We start from the raw sequence: 24,536 nt of genomic DNA on the forward strand, positions 1-24,536 counted from the left end.
TATGTGTGGCTGTGACATGCACGTTTGTAGGGGGGTGCATGGGTGCATGGAAAAGCATGCGTAGTCATATGGCTGCATGCAATCTCACATATTTGCCCGCAGTGCTCTCGCATATGCGGCCTTCATAGCTAGTAAAAGCTGGTGATTATTTTTAATGAACAACTTAAGGTGCTTGCTTTGATTGTTGCAGGATTTGTAGTATGTGCCTACTGGAAGCCCTTGTCTCATCAGTTGTTTTTTACTGATGGGGTAGTTGCTCCTTTTCAGAAACAGTTCGTAGTCATTAACTAATATTACCACCGTTATTCTGTCCTACTCCTTCTGAAAATGGGTATCTGAATTATGTTGTGGGTCAGGCATGGAGTTTGTTTTAAAGCAGTATGAATTTCCCCATGGACCTATACCATTGCACTGCTTTTGGCAGATACGGATGTCCCCACAGCGTTTTAACAACCATAAGATTTTTTTTTTGTTACATTTATCTGTTACCCTGTAGTAGTTCCAGCAGGTAATGCTAGTGTATCTCTAGATGTATTTGATCTTAATGCATGAGTCTGAAATATGTAGCTGATTTTAAGTTAAAAACTATTATGTGAAATACTGCCTGTTTGAGGAAATTAAGCTAAATACTTCCTGCATTGAAAGTGGTTTGTTGAGCGACTCGGACTGGGTGAGAGGATCTCAGTGCTTGGAGCATCTCCAGAGGCTGCTGGAGAAAGGACTTGAAATAGGAACTTTAACTGTGCAGGAGTCTTTTTGGCTGTGCTGTTGGGGTTTAAATGGATACATACGTGTTTACGCGTTGTCATCTCTTTGTTGCCCTCCCTTTAAAACAACCTAGCTCTTCTTCCACTGAAGAGCAGAGGGAGAAGTAAGAACTTTTTTTTTTGTGACAAGGTTGGCTGGCAGATCAAGACATAAGACTACCAATCTGTAGGAGAAATGTGTTCCATTCTCTGAGAAGTATATGCTCTGTATAATGTTGACTTCTTGCGCTTTGAGAATTTAAATTATGAAATATTTTTGTTTGCTTTCTTCTAGTGAAACCAGAAGGCTGGAATTGGAAAGAAAACTGGTGGAATACAAAAAATCTGATGCATACCTGTAAGTTTATTTAAAAAAAACCTTATAGACTTTTTTAGTTACAAAGACTACAGTATCACAGGATGCTTTTAGAATGTTATCTTGTTGATTTTGTAATGGTTCTAGGGTCTTAGAATGTCCTTAAACTTTTAGGAAGGTACTACAAGATATTCTGGGTTCTAATCCTAGCTCCCTGGGTTGTTTCTGCGTTAACTATTTAATGTGAAATGCACGTACAGTTTTTGTCCTTTTTTTTTTTTAAGGAGGGTGGAGGTTAAAAAACCAAACAAACACTTGTTACTCTGGCCGTGTATATTAAACAAGTGTTCAGATTTCTGTGTTTGCATTCTCTTGTCCTACTGATATTGTTATATACATGTATAACATGCATGAGGTTATAAGCATTGCTACTGACAGCCTTATTGAGGAAGACCAAATGATTTGAACTTGCTACCAATAACCAAATTACCTGTTAAGTTCAGTGTGTTTGCTTCTCTTATGAACAAAGCTTCTCGCTTTTTATCTCCTTTTTATATTTGAACTGTGAAATTCCTGCCCTGAGCAAGTTAGAATGGAGGGGAACAGATTCCAGAATTGGTGGCCTTCCAGTGAGCATATGAGTATCGAAAGATCCTAGCTTTCTTATACCCTATGTAGTTCTATGTTTTGTTCTTGTTTTTTGTTTTTTTGAGTTTGGGAAGAACTTTGCCATAAATCTGTTCTTAACATAAAATAGCATGAAAAGCATGTGTTGTTTATTTGAAATTGACTGTAGAAGCCTCCCTTCCAGAAGAGGATCTGGAATGTGGTGTCTGCATGGGTGGAAGTCTCTTAGCTTGCCAGGAACGGCACGTGGGTTCCAGAGAGGAGCAGATTTTTAGGCATTCTTGTCTCTGTAGTGTTTGTTTTCTTAGCTGTGTTTTGTAAAGCCAGAGAGGTGACTCTTCAATTTTAGTTCAAGTGACTGAGGGCTAGGTGCAATCATGGCCAAATCCCTTGGAGACTCTTCTTCTGAAAGAGGGACTTCAGAGTAGAAAATCGAGATTATCTTGAAGAAAAAATACCTCAAGAGGTGTGGAAACATGCACGTGTACTTTTTCACTTTTAATTTGATTTATTTTAATCCAACAGAACTTGAACTGGAGTGTCTGTCAAAATATTGGCACTTTGGGGGGAGTTAGGTTGCAATTTCACAACCAATTTAAGCTGACCTATAGGCAGGTTGAGCCCTAAACAGATGAGATCCTGTCTGCCCTTGGTTCATGTGTTCCCTTTAACACTAATACTTGTCCAGCTGCCTTTTAATCAGACAAAAAAAAATAGGTCTGTCTGAAAGTGAATCTGTGTTTTTTCGATGGGTGAGGGAGACTTCAAACGGATTTTCAGTTGGATTGCTCTTGGCTTAATTTGCCATGTGTGTATAGTATATCGTATTGGCACAAAAAAGAAAGAAGGGCCTGGAGTGAGATGCCCCTTCTGGTGGCAGCATGGATTTAGGTTGATTTAAAGCAACTGTGAAACCACAGCCTTAGTTCACAGTATGCTGGACTTGCAGAACATGTTCTTCTAAATACAGTTTTCATTTTAGACATGCGTGTTAATTCAAAGCATAACCCGTTCCAAACAAACTTATGAAATTTTTGAAATGTGTTTATCTTTTTGAGCACCAAACCAAAAATCCTTTTTAAACCTTAAGTTATACAACCAAAAGGACGTCACTGTTATATAATGTAGCTTTGGACAGTTGGGCAGCTCCTACATAAATGTTAGTATGTATGTGCCTGAAGAAAAGTGGTTGTAATAGAAATGTTTGTTTTAATTTCATACTCCTTAAGTACATGTTCTTCTTCTTCTTTCTCTTGCAGAATAAAACTAAAGTACATGAAGCTGAAAAAATACTTGGAAGAAATAGACGAACGACAAAAAAGAGCTCTGCTGCGAAACCAGGCCATTTTAAAGGAATTGAACCAGTTTGAAGCTCATATGAAAACTTCAAGTTCGGAGCTAATTCAGAAGATGGAAGTAACTTTCTAGAAGACTTACTGCATTAGTGCTTGTCATTACTACAGGGGTTGCTGAATAGGTTCTGTCTGTGTATTTTGCACATCCAGGCTGGTGAAACTTCATGCCATGTTTGAGTGCTTAAAGCAGATTTGAAATAAACCCAAACGATACTAGTAAATGAGGTGGTAGACACAACAGTAGCTGCAGAGATAGTCAGTAGCACCTCACAGAACTGTACCTTTGGCCTGTACTACAGGCCAGTGTCCTTATGAGTTTCTTGGAAGTGAGGGAGAATTGACATCAAAAAATTGTGAAGATGGATTGTATCATGTTTGGAGTTACAGTGGTAATAAAACAGCAGGTCTAGGTTAGGACAAGAAGAGGACTAGAGTTGTAATATTTTCATAAACTTTTTTATTAAGATTATATTTTACTAAGGCTTTCTATCACCTAAAAAGCCACAACCTATTTCACTGAAGCTGTTTCAGGACATGTTTTTAATTCTGCTGACGTGATTGCCCTAAGCAGGCATAGCTAGGCTTGTCTCTACCTATTGCACTTTCTTCACCAAAAAAAAAGGTGTAAGAGTAAGTGACTTCTGTTAAAACAAATTACTGTGTTGGAACTATTTGGACTAAAGCATATCTAAAATGAGTTTGCAGTCAGTTCTATTACTAGGCAGTCCTGTTGAATCACTTAGGTCTTTGCTTTCAATGGTTTTATGTGTACATATGTTTGATTCATTTGCCTTCAGAGCTGTAAAATTTAACTTTTTCTCTGGGCTGGTAAATTAAAACCCAGGGAGTTTTCATCACCTTGAGTAATTGAGATGTTACTATTTTGTGTTACTTCACTGAAGTAACTGAAATATTTGGGATATTACAAAGTGATATAGATTGGAAATGATCTCAGATTCAAAGAAATGGCTTGTGCTCATGCCATTTATATATGGAGTCAAATTTTGGGGGGCTGAAAAATCAAATCTTTTTTTCTGGGAGGGAAGTTTGTTTATATCTGCTTTTGAAGAGAAGCAGTGTTTTTTGAAAACATTTTATGGGGACATTTATGTGATTCTGCCACTCTTTTTTTTAACTTGCTGGAATAAAAGAGGGGAGGAAACAAATTAGTTGGGGTGTTCTAAGCCCCTGTTTTGTGATACGAACGTGATACTGTGTGGTTGTCTAGAACTCAGCTGTGATGGCTTTTATTTGTTTGAAATGCAGTTTGAATTAAAACTGGAACAACCTTATCCAAGTATATTGTTTTTTCTTCCCCTTTCCTACTCAGGGACACATGCAATTTCATCTGAGATAGTAGAGCTTAGACTATGATCCTTTTAAAAGGAGTTGTTTAAAAAATTCTGTGTTTGGGTTCAAGAAATACGCACCAGCACCTTTGGATGACAATGATACAGGGCTGAAAGAAAAGGTGTGGATTGGCTGATCTGGGGGGTTACAGTTACAGCAACTATAGGGAAAGAAAGGTATGAGCACTTCTGAAAATAGGTAAGAGAAGGAAAGAGCCAGACTGTAACATAAACAGGGAGCAGGAGGGAGGAAAAGTGTGAAGCAATGTAGAAGTTTTAAAAACAAGTGAACCTTCATTTAAAATATTCTTTAAGCTTTTCTCATAGTATGCTCTGGAAACAACAGTAGGAAGCATTGTTAGAGCTTACTCTGAAGTAGGGATGTAGAAGCATCAATGTGCTTTATTTTTTTTCTTACTGTCTGGTTTGGCTTTCACTAGCTGCACAGGACAAGAAAGCCTTTGAATGCAGTTCTTCGTTTAGAAAAGTTCCTTTCAATAGATAAATGTATGACTTGAAACGTGAATCTGTTCTTTCAAAAATCCTCTAAACTATTGATACTAATGTTTATAAGGACTCAAAGACCCTTCATTAGCTTTTCTGCATCAGTGTAATGTAACAAGTCCTACACTCTAACTTTGTACTGTAGTTAAAAACATAATGTTTTTAAATTAGTTCTCTGATTGCATCAAGGATCTTGGTTTTGTATTAAGCAAAATGACTAGCTGGCTTCAAACTACTCTGCCATTAGTTGTAACTCACAATATATTAACCCTGCCTTCCAATGCTCATCTTAAAGTAAATAGCCCTAATCTTTTCTTTTGTCTCTTCAAATGGAATTTTTATGCCTGTAGTAATTTTTAATGCTTTTTCTGGAATGCCCTCGGTATCCCATTTGAGATGGAGTGATGAGAACTGTTCATGTTAATTAACGCTCCCTTTGAGATGTCGGTGGGTTTGTGCTTATGTTTCTAGTTTGGAAGGTCGCTTTTGTGTTGTCATGGACTTCAGTGTACAGAGCAGGTGCCTGGGGGCTTAATAGCTGCTCTCCCTGCCTTTGGAAGTGAGGAAGCTCTCTGAAGATACAGATCTCTCTCATGGTGGCAATTGACTTACACTCATAAACCAATCATCTGGCAAGCATCACATGGCTGCATACCTGCATTCATAACTTCCTCGCACAGCTATATTCCTGTCAATGGCTGGTCATTTTTATAGCCTGTTGGGTCTGGTGACATTGAAGAAACATCTTTCCTTTGCTTCAGCTTAGTGATGTACAGTTTAGAGACTATCCCTGGGGTGGCTGTGCAAGTCTGTTTTGTTTCAAAGCAGATTGAGGTCAGGAGTATTTTGTGATGCTAGATTTTCCCTGTTGTGTTTGGGATTTTTTTTTTGAGCAACCCTCCTACATACCCCTGTGGTAGGCTCTTACAATGTATTTTTGTGAGTCACAGCTGTGCCATGGGCTGATATGCATGCAGTGTTTCCATTCATTGCTTCCATTTTGGTATTTCTGTGCCATCCATTTTATTTTTGCTGGCTTAGACTTGCTTTTTTTGAGCTGTTAAACAAAGCACAGATTACATACTCTTTATACTACAATTATGAAAAGCTACCTTGTTGTGGAGAATTATGAAGCATGTAATCATTTAATCTAGCATGGAAGTACAACTGACAGAAATTATTACTTTTTCTTTTTTTTTTTGTTTGAGAGAGAATGTCCTTTAAGAGTGCTTTATCGTAATTATGCACACAAGTTATTACGTGTTGTAGCTGAAAAAAGTTTTTGTTTTTGAAAGATTTGCTATTTTGTTGTTTTCTTTTTTGTTTTCTCCCTGTGTTTGTCTGCAGTCTGTTAAGTATTTTGGGGGAGTTGAAGTAAAATCACTCAAGCTTTCAGGAAAATCCGGTAGTTATATCTGAGTTTCTTTTGAATTTAATTCTTGTGAGGTTAGATTCTGTTTCTTAAAAGTTGTTGTTTTGTTGTTTATAATTTTATGAAAGGCTTCTGTTGCCTGGAAGACAGAAGACTTGCTGAGTACACCATTGGTATGAAGTGCAGGGTTGGTGAAGTTAATTGTTCTAAAGATTTACCTTTATGCATATTACTTGATGCAGAATAAGTGTTTTCATTCAGGACCAATGTAACTTGTTATTGGGGTTTACATTTACTAACAAATAGGATTAATTATAGGTGCTGCATGTGCCTGGCTTTAAGCAGTAGTCCTACTACGAATGCATTACATTTGGTCAATTAAACAATGTAGTGGAGGTGAAAATGTTTTACGCAGTAGTTTGTTAGTAACATTAGAGCAAGTTGCTTTTCATGCTGAGCTGCTCTTTATAACATCTGCCATATATTTTTCCTTATAAGAGCTCAATGAGTTGTAAGATGTACATAAAAGAAAAATTCTGAAGCTCACTTAATCCCGAAGTAATCCCAAAGCAGTGGAGTCATTGTCTTGATACACCAGAAATTATACTTTAGTGTTACAAAACCAATTGTGATTAAATAAATTTGAATTAGCAAATTACTACTATTTTGTAGACTTCTAGATTAAGTGAATGAATGAATGTGTGTGAAAAACCTACTGAAGGTTGTGTAGAAGTCATAGCATTTGTTCAGGTAAGTGGTAAAAATTAGGAGAAAAGGGGGCTTCTGGCTTTCACTTAGAACAAGTGAAAAATGTTGCCAGGATACTACAAATGAAAGTGTATCATTCGGAAAGCAGTATTTACTGATTTGTGGTTTGTTGGCTTTTTTTTCCTCTATTTTTATGTAATGGATTTTTTTTTTTCTCCACATTTAGGAATGGTATGGGAGAGAAATTAAAAGTGCGTTGTCGCTTCAAGAGGGCAGCTTGTCAGCACGAGGTGACGAGGAAGAATACAACAAGCAGGTAATGCGGAGAGTGTGTGTGTGTGTGAAACGTGTTTTATTATACTGATGTTCTTTGAGCTGCTGCATTAAGAGGCAGACAGGGCGAAGCAGTCTTTGTGGGGATTTTTTGTTGTGGCAGCTGTAGTGAAATATTGCTTAGAGCCTGAGTGAAGCAAAGAATCTGGGTAAAAAGTGCAATTATTTTGATTAAAAAGGGGGAGAAAGCTAAATGCTTGTGGTGTTTTTTGTTCAGCACAGAAGTTATAATGTGCAAATGGTATTCTTAATGAATGATATTTAAAAAAAATGCAGATGTTGATTTGTGTAGTGTATTTACAGTTTTGTGCATTTTGACCTTTTCTCAGAAGAAGCAAAAAGAGATTGCCTATCTAAGTAACAGACAAAAAGACTGACAAGGAATACTTAAATATATTCTGCTATATATCTGCAGTAATGCAGGCTTCTAATCCCTCCTCCTATCTCCATATAAATGATACAGTTCAAGACCATCGCTGTTTTCTTTGCTAAAAGCAGTAAAGCTCTTTTAGATGAAATGTCTAAAAACATCTTGTAATAACTTGGAGCATGCTGGCAAGAGTAGTCACTTGTGACTATGTGTGAAACCCCCTCAGCTAGTCGATATTGTAATAAGCAAAAATGGTAGCATCACTCCATTATTCAGAAAAGCCAACAGCATGCTTGTCCCTTAGGCTACAGCATTCATTAAGAAAAGCTTACTGGGCTGAAAGCTGGAAACAGATGATAACGGGATATGATTTTCATATTTAATGCATTCCTTGGAAGAGTATGTGTGCTGCAGATTGATAGAAGAATCAACTGCTACTTTACTAAAAGACTTTCTAGTTTGCCCTATAGCTACCGATGGAATCATTCAGCCAAGAAATTAACTTTTTCCCCTTTTACCTGCTTTATGTATCTGCTAAGCAGGCTGCCTGGCTGCCAGTAAATGTTATTATGCAGTTAAATGTTTGGTATTTAAGACTCTTATCAGAAAAGAAACAGAGGCCACACTATTTTGTTTTTATAGTAGGAAGAAGGTTTTCGTTTTTCTTTCTTCAGTGCATTAGCAGTCGTTAATCTGAGTTTACAGGAAGTTTTCCCTATAGATTAAAAAGTTAAAAACCTTGAATTTAGAGCATTCTTTAAAATGTAATATACAGAGCAATGAACCCGAGCAACCTTGACTTATATAAGCAGACCTCCAGCAGTTTGTGAATTAGATTTTTAATTCAGACATGTGAAAAGGTGAGTTTAATTTTGAATACTGGGTTCTTTGATTAAAAGCAGTTGGTGTAGGAGATGCTATTTCTAACCTATAGAAAAGTTGTTTCCACGTAAATACTAGAACATCAAAGGATTGCAGTGACTTAGACCTTAAAAAGAAAAAAAAAAATGTTTTGGACAGTTCAAGTACTTTCTGCTTTGTACAGAATTACAATTAAAGCTTGTTTGTGAACTTTCTTCCCCATTCCCTTTTTCTCCTTATCTCCCTTCTTAAGTGTGAAGGTAAGTTCATCTAGGCTGTGCATCGTTTTGCCTCGTCTATATGCTGTCTCTCAGATCTCCTAAAACTCCATGTTTTTCAGCCTGACTGTGTTTATTTCCCACTACCTTCACCTCACTTGAAATCAGCCTAATCTCACAGTAGAAATGTGTTACGGTGCCAGCGTGGATGTCAGCTCACCCTCCTGTGCAGGTGTCGGTGCCCACTGGCATTGGCAGGACAATGCGCTGAGTCTCTGTGCAGCATGTGCTCACGTGCATTGGAGACCAAGATGGACAATAACAGAATGCATTTTCTAGAGGTGCTTAGCATCCCTGTGCCCCTAAGGCACCGATGTGAATATTGAGCACTTCTCTGAGGTGCTGGGTGTGCATACTTCTGGACTCTTGTTTTTTTATGGGAATCTTTAATCTCATAAATCATATACCTGAACAGTGATCTAGAAAACCATGATCCTTCATGGAAACGACTTGAACGCTGTTATTTTGAAGCCCAGTGTAATGGCAGCCCACCATTACATGTTGAAGGAGTTCCTGTATTGAAGAGGTCCTTCTTGGCTGAAAGAGCTATGCCATTTGGGGTTCTGAAACCTTTGTGCAGTGAAGTCTGACTTCAACTTTGAAGCATTTTCTTGAAATCCTTGGACTTGTGCATCTTGGGAATGAGGTATCTGTTAGACGTTAGGGATAGGGTACCTCCCAGGAACACTTTTGAGTGCCCAAGCATCCTTCCCTGAACCAGGTGAGCATAGTAATCTGCTGCCAAGCAGAGACCATGCCCTCTTACAAGGCCTAATGGAAGGGACTTTGTTCTCTTCAAAGCACTTTAATAATAATAAAGATTGTTAGTGGAGGAGCAAGTGGGGAGCCTGCATGCATTCCCTCCACTCCACAACTGAAAAGAGGGCTATAAGTGTGCTTTGTGAGAGGGTTCACTTAGCTCCTGTCTGAGTGCCATGAAATTCAGTAACTGATAACTGTTTGCTGTTTTAGGTAGGTTATCTACTGTTTTGTTTTTGGTGGTAAAAGTTGTACCTCAGCCAACCTTATCTGTCATGCAGTTATTTGGAGAATCCAAAGGCAGCGAAGAGATTTTTATTCTGTAAACAAGAAGGAGCTTGTTGGCAATGTACTTCTGCTAAGTGCTATGAAGCACTCGTACCTGAATTGCATTTGTTTTGGAACACTAAACTCGGGAGCTGTTAAGTCCATAGAATACCTGCATTTTAAAGCAGCAAGTCCAAGACCCCAAAAGTAATTAGGAGGAACCAAAGAGTAGTGGAGATAGAATAAGTTGTGAACTTGATCTCATTAGCAAATCTTTACTACTTAAAAATAACTCCATGGCTTTTTGTTCTGTTTCTTGTTATGTGGAATTTGAGCCTTTTAATGAAACAGTCACAGACTAGACAAGATGTCTTTGTTTCCTTTAAGCTGCGTTTGGCAGCTGACTTTGTGTGGTAGGAAGAGGTCAGCCAACAAGAGAGAGAAGAGAGGTATGGAGGTGACTGTAAATTGCTTTGCTGTGATTTGGGGCTGAAAAGCAAGCCGTGCTTAGTATGAACAAGGGCATTACGGTAACAAATTTTGGCTTTGCATAAACTGTCAGTGACCTTCTGGTGGTGGTAGCCACTCCTTCTAAATTGCTCTGACTGGGTAAGCTTACAAAGAGCAAAAAGCAAGTATTAAAGCCCTGGAATGTAGAAGCAGAGTGGTTATGTTGTTGGAAGTGATTTTATGCAAGTTCAACAGAGTTTTTGGATGAAAGTGTCATTTGAAATATTTCCACTTGGTGCCCGAGTTCTCTTGTGGAAAATAGAATTTCATCTACTTGGTGTTAGCTCAGTAGTTCTTCCTGTTTGGTGTGGATTAAATGGGGGAAAGAACACAAAGAAGACAATGAAGAAAAAGATTTTGTTAACATACCGTGAGTGAAGCTGGATATATAGACAAATGAAGACAGATGTAGGTTTCAGAGTCTCTGGGGACTCCTCCCTATCCTGCTGCATTCTCAAAGACCCATCTGTGCCGTGCTGTATGTCCAGGAGCTTCTCTTGCTACTGCTCCTTGGAGAAGGATGCCCCTCCATTCAGACTTTGGTCCAACTGTTGATGGTATTGCTGCACCAGACACAAGCGGAAAAACAACCAGCAAAGTTCTAAGATGCACTGAGTGTTAAAGTTCGGCTTGGCCAAGGAGGATCATTGGTGGTGGTGCCTCGCTGCGAGGCTGGTGGGGCAGCCAGCTGCCATGGCTGCGTTCAAGGGACTGGGGTGTTCTGGAGGATGCCTTGGAGCCACGTCTCCTGTCATCATGTCTGCATCGTTGCCTATAACACCATGGTGTTGTAGAGCTGGCTTCTTGTTGCTTCCACTCCCCAGCAGGCCAGGGAGCATCTCCAGAGCTGTGCTGCTGGGAAGGGCAGCCCCCAGCATCACAAGTGCTGGCATGGCACCAGGAGGGTGCTGATCTTCGGGATGTTTGGGCACGTGGCTTTCGGCTTTCACAGGTGCTTGAGAACAAAAGGAAATGGGTAGTGGGGTTTCTAGCTTTACAGGTTTTTCTTTAAACCAAAGGAGGAGGTGGTTGCCCAGGAAATGAAGCTGTTGTAATGGCTAGGAGCTGTGTCTTCGGTGGGATTTCAGCAGCAGCTCTATGGCAGTTCCAATAGCAAGGTGCACAAAGTTCCAACTTGCTGGCAGCTGAAACCATGCCTACAGCGTGGGAGATGACACCCATCAGCTTATGTTAGCTTGTCTTTAAGAATTATTTTTCTACAAATACTTTTTCTGGGTGACATGTGCTTAGTTTCAGATGTGGTGAAGTAACGAATGCCTGTATTAGGCACAAGGGGCTTCACTTTTGCTGGTTGTAGTATTTTGTCTACTCCTTCTGTTTCTTTGAAAGCAAATGGACAAAAAAGCGCTTTCTCTGTATCAAAGCAATAGTACAGCAAATTCTTGTGTGATACTTTTTCCTCCAGGAAACCGCCGTGCAATCCTTGAAAAACTTCAGGTATATAATGCTGCCTGCTTGTTTCCTTAAGCAGTCTTCCACCTGTGTCTTCCAGAATCCGTGGGTTGTGAGACCAGCAGGAATTCACTCCGGGACAGCCATGTCAAGAGGCTTATATCACCCAGCAACAATCTTCATGGGCCGCCACATGTCAGCTGCCTGGAGCATGCAGCAGAAAGCCTCGCATGCTGCTGAGAGCCACTCTGTGCCTGAGCCCTGCTCCCACAGACAGGCAGCGCTGAGCAGTGATGAGACAGGCAGATGCTTCCCACGGGTGGGCAGTGACATGCCATGTACGAATAAACCTGACAAACAAGATGCGAAGGCAGATGTCCTGGTGTGGGAGAAAATGCCCATCACATCCGGAGTGGCATTGGCAGAGAGCAGCATGCGCAGTAGCCTTACTAATTTAACAGAGCGCAGAAATCCTGCTGAATGCCGCTTGCTGTCACCCAACAGAGGAAGTATGGAGAGCAGGACTGCTGACTTAAACAGTGACATCTCAGTGGAGGAGGAGGATGTGACCCGTGAGCACCTGGTAGCAAGTGCAGAAGACAAGCAGCCTGTCCCTGTGGCATTTGTTCCTGAGCCCGGCATCTCTGAGGAAGACCAGGAAAGCATCCCAGGTATGATGGAGCCTCTGCCCGACTGTGCTGGAGCACACGTATCACAAACAGATGCCCCAGGCTGCTGTTTTTTTCCCTACACCTCTTGTATTTTGCTTGAAGTATACTGTCACTCTCACTTTTTTTTTCTTTTTTTTCTTCTTTTGACTGTATTTACTCCCAGGCCATTCATCACAGGCTCACTGGGTGCTGAAGCTACTCTGTTTTTCACTTTCCAGCTGGGGTATTCTGATGCAAGACAGCTCTATGCTTCTACTCTGCTTTGCTCACCTCTGTTGGCAGAGTGGCTGTTGATCATCCTCTGCTCCATCCCTCAGGGTTTTGGCTTCTTTCTGCTCTTCACTGTGAGCAGACAAAAGGGAGGAGGAGGATGAAGGATGTGCAAGGCAACAACCAAGAGCAAGCAGCTGTACTGGGCTTTCTGCATCAGTACCAGACCTTCTGCAGTCCCTTTCAGTGGCTCCTATGAGGCTGCTTTGTCCTGGCAGCCTGCTGAAGATGGACCTCAAAGTTTAGAGGGGTCCTATTGGATGCACTCTGCTCAGCTGGATGACTTCTGTAAAATAAAGCCTCCTCATCCATCTGTGGCATGCTGTTCTTCTAGCAGATGTGAGACTTGTTCAAGTCTAATCTGAGAACTAGGGGATGGCACCTCTATTAGAAAGCGAAGATTTTTTTTCTCTACTGTGACCACAGTTGTCTTGAAGTAGTTTGAGCCTCATTTTAGGAGTTTTAATGTCAACATATTTCACTGGCAGCATAGGCGACTTCTCTTTCAGGTTGATTTCCTTCTCCTTCAAATGCTTGTGCAGAATAGCTCATCCATTTCTGAAAATGAGATTTGGAAATGCAGATCAAGAACCAGCATTCTCATGAATTAGGCTGGATTAACTATTACTTGTTTCATGCTTTCTTGAGAAATGTGGTGCAGGTTCTCCAGCTGGGATGTTCTCACACAGGGATGAAAGACTGTGCTTTCTCTTGAAGGCTGCTTCCCAACTTCTCACCTTTTTTTTTATATATTTTTTTTGTCAAGACAAAATGTGTTCTCTCCTGTTTTTACTGGCTTGGTTGCTTATTCTGAAGTTAGCTAACAGACTTGTTTTTGAGGTTGCAGTGACAAAGATTTGTCTCCAAGGAACAGTTTCTTCCATTTTTAAGACCTGGAAGAAATGCCGTGCCCTGTCAGTTAACATAGTGATTTTTGACTTAAACTAGTTTTCCAAGCTGCATAAGAATAGCTAAAATGGAGCTTTTTAATGGGAACTGTTGGCAACCCTAGTGATGCAGGGACTCCAGCTCTCCTGTAATGCTCATGGCTTTCTGTATAGATGAAAGCTGCCATCCCCATCTTCTGATGATCTTCTGTACTACTTGCTCTTTTTCTCCCCCTCCCTATAGCTTTTTCTTTCCCATGGAAATCTATTTGCCTCTGATTTTCTTTCACGTGGCACACCTTCCACTTCTGTGCTGCTGTGAGAGGCTGTTCCAGCTGGAGCTGGGGGGGATGGATGGTCCCAGGGCTCTCCTGGCAGCTCGGTGCTGCCCAAAGGACAGTGCAAGGGGTCAGTGCTGTGTGGCTGGAAGAGGAGTGCTCCTTTCATTTCCGCAGTGGGGTACCTCTGCCTTCAGAGAAACCATGCAGCTGGGTTTGAAATTAAAATGGGCATTTTGTCACAGCACGGTGATCCCTTTGGGCTGCCCACAGGGCTTGCTAGGTCTGCTGCCAAGCGCGTGCTGCAGAGCGAGCGGGCTGATGTCAGCCAGGTTTGGATTTGTACGGCATAGTCTTCCAGCTCCTGAAAGTTGGCCCTTTGTGCTGCAAGGGAGGGGAGCAGAAGGCGATTGGCTCCACTCTGCATAGCAGGAGCAACGTGTGCCAGGCTTTGTGCAAGGAGAGGAGGTCCTGGTATCGGCTGCTGTTTATCACAGCCCTCCATAATTTGGGCCTAAGCTGAGCAAAAAGCTGGATATGCTGTACCATAAGCAGCTGCATGGATACTGCTTAACTCCGACCCATGGTGAACTTCATGGAAAACTGGGAATTTCTATGACCGATGCTAATTTATTCCAACAATTGTTGGTCCATTCAGTTTTGGTGTTTTTTAAAAAGTAGGTGTATTTTTTTCTTTCTTGGCACGCGATTCAGCCCTGTATTCTCCCTCTTTAGAAAAGGTAATTAACGTGCTGAATTTAAAAGCCTCTGGGCAGGCATTTCTTCTGCAAGGTTTAAAAAAACTGTGAAAGAAGCCTCTTCAGGTGCATTTCCCCCCCTCCCCCCCCACAAGAAAAGCTTTTTTGAAGCTTTCTCAATAAAAGTTTTTTTTTAAAACTTTTTTCATTTCTTTTCCAGATGCAGTTTTGGGAGGTAGATGCTCTTCATGGCAGGGCTCCTTCTAGCTGGTGCTGGGCATCTCTCCCAGATGCCTCCAGTTGCAAATCTAAGCTGGGAGTGCAGCCAGGGCCTCCCCAAACTCCCCCTTGCGAGGGAAGTGCAGAAGGACACAGAATGTGGGGAGAGGGCGTGGAAAGCCTGAAAGCAAAGCAAAGGCAAGAGGGGTGCTTGCTCATGCCTGCAAGTGAGATTGGAGAATGCACCAGGTGGCTCATCCTGGTTTAATCCCATGCACCACGACTCGTTCCTTGGTCCTGCTAATGTTTTGGGAGTAATTTTTTTTTTTTTTGTGGTGGTTATTGTTCTGCAGGACCCCAGGATGGCCTCAGTAACGGGCAACCATCACAGGCAGTGAGCGAGGACAGCAGCAGCGAGCCCCTGGTGTGTGCAGGCAAGGGGATGCTGATGGCAGCAGGGAGCAGGACGTGGGCTGGAGGCACCCACCCCGCAGAGGTATTCTCTCCGCAGCCATCCAGCCCCTGTGCAGCAGAAGAAGAGCCCCTGGGCAGCCTGGCAGCAGATGGGTATGTCCTTGCGATCCCTAGCCCAGCGGGGCAGTACCTGTCACAGAGGTGTCCCCAGATGTCTTTCCAAGCTACAGAGGACAGCTGGCTCTGCTCCCTTGCTGTGCCCCAACAGAGCCGTGCCACTGCTGGCATCGCTGCGTCTTGTGCCCTGAAGGCAATAATCACTCTTTGCACGCTGCTTTTCCTGACCACAACAGAAATAGTGAAGGCTTTGCTACCAGCTCGTGTACCTCCCTCACCTTGTATGCCGCTGGTGCTGCGCTTCCTTGCCTTTGGGCTGGCCCCGCTCATACGTGAGATGTGCCCAGCTGAAGTGGCTGTCATGGTGCAGGGCTTGCTTGGAGGCCTGCAGGCTGAATGAGGGGTGGCTGTGGGCTGGGGAGGGAACACATCTGGAGGAAAACAGCATGCTCACCTGTGGAGGGTGAGGAAATATTTTTTTTGCAGTGTTTTTTTTCCCTGTTTGTTTGTATCTTGATCTGTTTAGCACATCTGTTCTTCCTGTATCCATGTTTACATTGTATTAGGAGCTGATTTCAATATCAGTCTGTTTTTTAATAAACGCCATTTGAGCAGAAGCTAATGGGCACCAATATACACTTGTGTAACTTCACCATTTCACATTTGCATCAGACTGTTGCTTGCTATAGAAACATCATCTGATTTACATCTAAATAGCTTTTACAGTTTTTCTTTTGTATAACACCTGTTAATCATAACACTTTGCAGGGAAGTTGCATAGAGTGCTTGCCTTTGCTGGAGAAGTCATAGCTGAGCGGTGGTAATTTAACCTTTTGTTCTCTCTCTGTAGATGCTAGTGATGCCTAGTTGTTCATGAACTGATGAAAATATTATGCAATGCTCTTGAAGCCCAGCTAAATTATAAGAAAGGTTTCGCTGTTTGCATTATCTCTGGAGCATGACTAAAACCAGATTGTAAATGTTTCCTCTCACATTATGTTGAGCTGAATACCTGTTTCTCAAGGCCATACAAGTGCGATCCTCTGCTGTGTGTTTCTGCAGAAGAGATACAAATTTTATTTTTTTTTTTACCTGAAGACTAAAATGCAGATAAAATTTCAGAAATGTCAGGCATGGAAGATGGGAAGATGCTGTGGAGCGATACGTAGCCTCTACATTATTGAATTGATAACCAATTGTTCTTAAAGTCCATCTCGCCAATGTACTCAAAATTCAGTGCATGTTCCTGAGTCCCGCAAAATAATTCATGAGCTGAAAGTCTTGGAGAAACTTTCCCAGTAATTAGCAGGTGAACTTCAATTACATAAATAACAAACTATGTAGGCAGTTTTGAGGTCAGTGCTCACTCAGCAGGCAAAATCCTTCTTCCAAGATAGGAAGTCCTATGTTTTAGGTTTTGGGTGAAAGTTCCTTTCTTTCCTTACTTTAGAGACATCATTTTAACTCAGCTCTTGTTTGGGGGAAAAAAAAAAAGTTTGTTCCCCCAGAAGAAGTGTTTGTATGTTGTATTTTACTTCAGAATTAACCCTGTTTCTTTCCAGTCTAGTTTCAGCCTGCCTTTTCTGGGTGGAAAAACAGTGATCTCGTGGTAATGCTGTCAGATGGCCAAGGAGAGGTGACGCTGCTGGGAAGGGGCTCCTAGGGCAGTCTCTGAGGCTGGGTTACAGCCCACAGTGGGGTGATGCAACTGCTGGCATAGTCACTGAGGATGGGGCTTCTGCTGAATCACGGCTGTGTTGGGGTGCTGCGGGGCAGGTGTGCTTGACTGGAGGCTGCATGCGTGCCTCTCCCAGCTGCCTGGCAGGCACAGGTCTTCAGGGGACTTGCTGGGGCTGCCCCCAAGTCTCCCTGTGGCAGGCACCTACCCCGCTGCCTCTCTGTCCTTTTGGAATTCCTCAGGGCACCCAGTGCTTTATTCAAGGGCTTAAAAATGGGGAGCGGGAGGGGGGGGGGGAAAGGGTCTCTGAGAATTACTGCGTGGAAAGATGATGGCTATTTTAAGGCTGGTGTTGAAGGGGTGGAGAAAGGCAGAGCTTATGCCTGTGCTGCTTCAGCTGCATTGAAGAGGGCTTAGCACAGATGGATTGTGCATTACAAAATGTAACACATAATTCAAGCTGTCAGCTTAATCAGACTGTTTCCAGGAAGCAACCTGTAAAAGAGAAGGACCTCTTGTTTGCTGACCTCTGATCCGTAGCCTGCTGCAGATTGTCATACATTTTGTTTTTTCTTTATGTTGGTGTCCCTTCCTTCCCCTTCCCTTTTTATTATTGTATCCCTCTCGAGTGGCACCCTGGAAGGACCACCCAGGGGGAGGGAGACAATAGGAAACGAGCCGGCCGCTGAAATACAGGTTTTGTAAGACTTTGGGGGAAGAAAAAGCACTGTTTAACTGCATATGCTATCTCCCTGGTATTGTTTTGCTGATCAAATGTCTAGGAAACTCCATGCAATGCAGGGCAGCTCCTACTCAAATGCTCACTGTTGCCAAACTGTCTGATGGAAAACAAAACTTTGGTGTATCTTAGCATAATTGCAAACATAACGTGAGCTGTGGCGCAAAGCGTTTTTCAGTTGGTAAAGCGAGGTTGGCTGTGTAAATAGCAGCTTCCTCACAAAAACCTGTGTATGTGGACAGGCCCTGTGGGCTGGTGGAGACCTGGGCTGGAAAGCGCCATGCGAAAGGCTTTGCCTGCTTTGTTTCGGGGTGAGGAGACCTGGTTCTGACGCAGCGCCTCGGCGCTGCTGTCCTGGGCAGTGAACGGGAGTGCTGCAGAAAATGCAGGGAGGAAGAAGCTGGCATCTGGCCATCTAAGGAAAAGAGCAGAGTTTTAGGAAAGCAGAGGATATTTCCCAAGGTGGCATGTTGCCTTTCCCAGTTTTGTGTGCTTTTTTACAATGCATCAAAGAAAAATTGGTTCAAAAAATCAAGCTGATCTCTTTCAACCTTTTGAAACCACCTCTTAATTTACATTGTTATTACACTGACCATTTTTCTCAGGCGTTCTTTCCTTTTTGGCATATTCTTTTTGACTTCGAGATATTTACATTTCCCAACAGCTGGAGAGAAAAGGCTAGGGATGCAAGAGCTGGCTGGCTCCTCAGTTGGGAATAAGGAGAATGTGCAGAAAAGATTTCAGTCTAAAAAAAAAAAAGTTTTTTTAAATCAGGATTTGCAATGAAGGTAAAGCTTAGCTGTTGTTTGTTGTTGAGCTGCAGGACATAGTGTTAGTTTGCTGCGTGTGCTTATTGTACCTTGTCCCACCACTCTCTGGTTTGTGGGGAGGCCAGTTTGGCTGCAGCTCTCCCATGCCCAGGCTTTTCCTAGAACTGGCCTCTAAAATACAGTTTCTTTTGAAAGCTGTGAGCCTCTGTACGCGAAAGGGAATGTGGATGCAAATAGGAAAGCTTTGCTGGGGGCTGGCAACTTTTTTTTCTTTCTCCAGAGCGTATCACCTGTGCTTTGCTGCTTCGAAGAGCTAAGTGAGGGTGTTTATTTTTATAACCTGCTTGACAGAAATGTGTTTAAAATGTCCCTGACAGGTTCCTGCAAGCCCTGTCGCTCGTTCCTGGTTGCTCTGCTGCTCACCCACCCACAGCAATCACGGGCATCTTGCTGCTGCTGACATGCACAGTGCAGATTGAGCTCTGCAGGAGCTGCCTATCAGAGCCGGCCTCTTCATGCTCACAGTTGCATGTGGCCAGCTCACAGAGCAGCAGGCACCTGCAAGCAAGCACCCGGGAAGCCTCCCTGCGCTTCCGTGGCTTCAGTGTCATCGCTGAGCTGAAACATGGCACTCAGAACCGTGTACCTAATTATTTTAACAAATGCTTGTGCCTAAACTCATTGCCTTTTGCAGCCCTGCTTTGCAGATCGTGCCTGTGAAATAAAAATATGTTTCCATGAAGGAGACCGTCCTCTTAAAGTGGCTAATAATGCTTTGCTGGGGTACAGAATAACAACTAGAAAAAACCTTTCTTAAAGGAGGAAAAAGTCACCAAACCCCTTATGTTAACAAAAGCCGGACCAGATAACCCAGACTGTCGCCCAATGGCAACAGGCTCCTAATTGCAAGAGCTGGGAGGAGCTTTGTGGTTTTACTTAAAATTAAATGTCAGCCTTCTTAAGCTAGGATTTTCATAAACACTTAGTTGGAGGATTTCTGGGGAGTTACAAGGAAGGGTTTACAGGACTTGGCCACGCAGCCCGCCGTTAGGAATGGGTTTCAATATCACAATTGATTTGGCCAGAGCAGATGCAAGGTGCCGTTTCAGCTTTAACTTGTCATGATGTTTCTACCCTCATTGTTTGCGTAACCAAACCCTGGCAAAGACCTGGTCATGGGCATGCTGCTTTTGGCTGTCCCACTGGTTATCCCATTAGCCAAGGGCTATATGACAGGCCTTGCATCCACCCCTCTTCTGGCTGTCTCTCTGGTCTTCAAATAAATACCTCACATCGCACCTGCTTTATTTTGCAGCTTTTGTAGTCAGGCCAGCAGCCTGAAAGAAGATGACCTTGAAGCTGGAGAAGCAGCTCTCTGTCATCAGCCAAAGGCGTTACTGCAGAGCCTGCGGGGTGGCCACCCCCTCCCTGGGAACACACTGTGTGCTGCCCGTGGAGCTGGGGAGCAGAGCAGGTACGTGGGGACCAGCCTTCCCTGGGGGACTGGCATCCTTCTTTCCACTCCCTTCTTTCCTGGGTGTATGCCACAAGGACAAATTAGAGGTCTCTTTAGTGCAGCAATGAAAACGTTTTCATTTTACAAGCAAAAATAAGGAAGTGTATGCTGTGAGTTAAGGGCAAAAGGGGCTGCACGTTTTCTTGCTGCATACTGACCTGCCCCTCCAGCCCCAAGCAAGCAGACAGGCAGGGTAGCTCCCATCTGAGCCTTGCCTTCGGTTGTGTTCCCTAGGCCAGACCTGCCACAGGATGTGGATGTACTGGATGTACAGGATGTACTGCAGGCTCCTCCGAGAAACCCCATGTCGTCTGTGGCAGGGCACTGCTCTCTGCTCACTGAAGAGGTGGTGGCGATGTTTGAAAACCTGCTGGTTTCGGGGAAGGAAGTGCCAGATGACCAGGTTGGTTTTGGTGTCCGTCCATCTGTTTGGCTCAGGTCACTTGCAGCTGCTGCTCACCACAGTTGGGCTGCACCGAGCTCCCCGATGGCTGTTTGTTAGAGAAAACTCCCACAGCTTAGCATCACTTGTAGCATGCTGCACGTCTGTGATAACAGGTGCTGGGGTTTTCCGGTGCACTTGGCAAGTTTGGTAAATGCTCACTCTTTTCCCTGCCTGGGGTTGTTAAACAGGGAATCATGCAATGGTGCAGTGATTAGTGGGTTTTCCCCCAGTGTGCTGGCCTTATTGTAGGCAGAGTCAAATGGAGACACTGCTAAAAACAGGTATTTCTTAGGGTAGGATGTTCTGCTGCTGCTATTCTTATAATTCCCAGGATGTATTTGACTTCTTCCTATCTTGCTCTTTCTGTGTTTGGAAGAGAAACCTGAATTCCACAGAAAATGAGGTACTGGAGGCCACGGGGGCACTGAAGAACCAAGTAAACACAAAATGCATGACCAGAAGTTGTTGTTTCTCAGGATCTCTGTCCCCTTTAGCATGCTTTCTTCTAGTTGACATCGGTCAGAGTGGGAATTTTAATATCCTGACAGAACAACATAATGTCGAAATCAACAGTGCCAAAGGACTAAATTGCACTGTTAAAGTGCAGCAGGCCCTGCCTGCACTTCTAACAGTACCCAGTACCTGGGTCCTGGGGAAGGACGAGCAATTAGTGCTCATTTATCAGCCCTTGAAATTGCTAGAAAGTGGGTAAGGAGAGAACAGACTTTCCGTGTGTCTCGGGACACAGGTGTAGGTGCAGCGTATTGCCCCGTGGAGCAAGCAGCCCTCTGAGGTCTTCAGAGGTGCCTGCTCTACCCTTCAGATCTGGTATTGATTTAAAGAAGCTAAAGAAGCTCATGCTTGCTGTGGTGCAAGTTTATCGCAAGGCTTAATCATCTGTCTTTCTCTGTGGCTTTAATAGCTTTTTATCAAGCATGATAGTGTTTTTTTTCCTTTAAAAAAAAAAAAAGAAACTGAATTGTCTGGTATACTAAATATGCAGCTGATTTTACAGATAACAGCATCTTTGTCCTTTTTAAACTTTAATGTGAAAGATTATAAGCAAACTTAAGCAAACTCTACAGATTTTGTAGGAGTTATTTTTCCTTATGTACAAATGACAGGGAAAGAAAGGAAAAAGTGTATGCACACGTACATATGCTCTGGCAGTATTACATATATGTTCATACATGCAAAAATATTTGTTAAAGTTCTTTCCCCTCTAATTTTTAATGAGAAATTAGAAAGCAGTTTAGGCTATATTTTGGTTTTAATATTTGATAGAAATAAGGATAATGAAATGTTTTGGTTAATTATACACTTTCATTGATAGCCAAGGTAACTTTTTTCTGTCTGTGCATTGTATTCTGCCTTAAAACATTCAGCATATTAAAAAGATGAACAAGGAATGTGTCCTTGCACTGGTGGCAGATAAATACTGTACATAAATTTACGATTGTATGTAAAAATTTGTATCAAGTCAAATCTCCGTAATGCTGGCTTTATGGGTGAATAGAAGCAGTAACAATCTGCTTATTGCTACTTTTTACTGTGGCCTACGTATATGCGTTTAACTCTTATTTTTCCATTTAAAAGAATCCATTCACTTGAATGTAATCCCAGGATTCATTTTATGCTTTGAAACATCGGACTTCCAAGCAGGCTGCACAGAACAGTAGCTATATTAATTAATATATATATATATTTATATCTTATAGTATTTTTATTATGTGCAGGAACAGTTGCTTTACCATGAAGATGTATTTAATGTATTTTTAACTTCGCTATGTTTACACTAAACTCAGCTCCTTACAAATAAGTCTGCTTCCCATCTAATGTGTTCATCATTGAAAGTAATGTTTAATTAACAGAGGTCAAAATAGTGCTGCTACAGGGATCTGCACATGCAGACAAGAGAGAATAAACTTGATAAATGTGTAGTAATAATACAGACTAAATTCTGAATTGAGCCCGAAGGAAGCCAGTGGTGGGTCAGGTTCTTTGGCTTCAGATTCACTTACCTCAGTGATGTTTTGTTGCAGCTATTGCTGACAATGTGTTAATTTGCCTTTTTGCTGTGCCTGAAATGGAGAAGGAAAGACTTTTTTTTGTTGTTCTATTGCTGTTGTAGCATGTGCCATCCACTCTTACGTTTTGCTTACAGTGAATGCATAAGGCACAAAATAAGAACAGTTTCCAGAAAGCATAGCTGTTAAAAGAATAATTCAAAGTTTGTGTTACTTGAAGGCAGAACGCAATTGCTGGGCTAGCACTGATTTAACTCAGAGGTAATTCAACATCTAACAGAAATACCCTGGAAACAGATTACTGTGTGAAGTATAGATTAGCCTAAATGTATGTTGGAAAATGCTGCTGCTCGAGACTCAGGATAATAGGGCTGTGGTTATTTTTATTTTTTTTAATGCTGCAGGCTCCACCGCTGTTGAGAGAGGTCCTTCCAGAAGAAGGGTGTGGAGATAGGTCATCTATTCAGAGTAATGAATCATCTTACAGCTTGCCATCGATCCCAAATGATGGTGGGGAAATAAAGCAGGCAAAACATGCTCCCCAGCTTGATGGCACAGGAAAGCAAGGTAACAAGTGCTAAAAGGTCTGCCTCTGTGCTCCAACTTACTGCTGTGCTCTGCTGCAAGGTACAAATGTGTTATCCAAATCTGCTGGGGACGGTTACAGCTACTGGCAAATGACAAATATATTAATGTGATTTTTTCCAAAACATTGCAATGTTTTTCGTCGCTATTGTTACTTCTTAAAATGAACACTACCTGTTGTGACTGTTTTCTTTCTGTAGAAGATCAGATATCGTGGTAATTATTGAAACAGGATCTATATGCATATACGTATTTTTAAAATGTTTGTTTAGAAATTGTGTGATATCTTAGCTGTGTTTTATTATGAAGCCAGACTGCAGAACGTGTTTTCCAAAGTAGGAGTGTTGATGCTAAGAAAGGTGTGCAGTGCCATTTCAGAGCCTAAAAGGTGGATGTTAGTGAAAATCCAGTTAATTTCTTTAGATAAGGACGTAATAGATTAGTTCAGTGTAATAACTGGCGACAGCAACTTGCTCAGCCTGCTCTCATAGCATCCCTTACATCAAAGTCCAGAAGAGACAGGCAATTAAGTTGCAATGCTCTTTACACAGCAAATGTAAACAAACTGATTTAGGCCTTCTAAATCCATGCCACTTTTATCTGCAGAGGAGATGGGGACTTTGATTTAAACTAATTTTCAGTGGTTGGTATGATCTATGCTGTCGCTGTCGGGCTTCTGGACAAGATCGCAGAATTACTGTTGGCTGTTTGTTTCTGAAATCCCATTGGGTCTTAAATTATTTAAGACATTTGGTTAGCTTTTCCTTTTTCTCTGGGAGCTACAGAGGCACAGCAGCGCTGCATTCGAGTAAAGTTCACAGTAGGCGCCTCTTTTAAGAACGGTAATGGATAGTTTAGATCAATAAACAAGAGATAACAAAAGTGAGAAATTAAAGGGAGTAGGGCTTAAAAGAAAACAAACCAGTCTGATCGCCACCACTTTGAAATGTGTTTCATTATGGTGTGTTCACATACAGAAGTCACAAGCTGGTGTGAAGATGAGAGCCAGGAAGAAAGCGTGGTAAAAAAAGATTCCTATTACAGGTAAAAGTAATGGCTGCGTATTAACCTCAAATGCAGTATTCAACTTTATTATATAATCAAAATATGGCATTTTAGGGGCTTGGGTCCACTAATAGTGAGTAAATTCAGCTACTACATACCGAGCACAAAGATTAAATGCAGGATCATAAAGTACACGCTCATGTTAATGTAAACCAAGATGGAAAATAACAGTGCCTATTTAATTCCTTGTAATCATGTTACACATTTAAACCATGTGAATATCCCGTCATTTAGCCTTTCAGGTCCTAGTATCAGTGTTACAAAGGTCAGTCTCTGTGGGGAAGATCCAGTAATTATATGGCAAACTACAGATGTTTCTGATTTGATTCTTTTCCTTTCTCTAGTAATTGAATGTGTATCATTAGAATAAGCGCAGGGAAAAATCCCGC

The 24,536-nt window shown here is 42.1% G+C and overlaps 1 protein-coding gene across 1 annotated transcript in view; it reads left to right on the forward strand.

The window, feature by feature from the left end:
- KIZ (kizuna centrosomal protein) overlaps positions 1 to 24,536 on the forward strand; it is a 44,882-nt gene that overhangs the window by 3,646 nt on the left and 16,700 nt on the right. Inside the window, exons 2-10 of the mRNA XM_072035193.1 lie at positions 1,042 to 1,104; positions 2,949 to 3,101; positions 7,203 to 7,293; positions 11,869 to 12,439; positions 15,145 to 15,358; positions 19,825 to 19,983; positions 20,260 to 20,428; positions 22,902 to 23,064; positions 24,060 to 24,126. Coding sequence (XP_071891294.1) covers positions 1,042 to 1,104; positions 2,949 to 3,101; positions 7,203 to 7,293; positions 11,869 to 12,439; positions 15,145 to 15,358; positions 19,825 to 19,983; positions 20,260 to 20,428; positions 22,902 to 23,064; positions 24,060 to 24,126 — 1,650 coding nt within the window. The remainder of the gene's footprint in view (positions 1 to 1,041; positions 1,105 to 2,948; positions 3,102 to 7,202; positions 7,294 to 11,868; positions 12,440 to 15,144; positions 15,359 to 19,824; positions 19,984 to 20,259; positions 20,429 to 22,901; positions 23,065 to 24,059; positions 24,127 to 24,536) is intronic.

This window comes from Anas platyrhynchos, chromosome 3, assembly GCF_047663525.1.
Source record: "Anas platyrhynchos isolate ZD024472 breed Pekin duck chromosome 3, IASCAAS_PekinDuck_T2T, whole genome shotgun sequence".
NCBI classification, from domain to species: domain Eukaryota; kingdom Metazoa; phylum Chordata; class Aves; order Anseriformes; family Anatidae; genus Anas; species Anas platyrhynchos.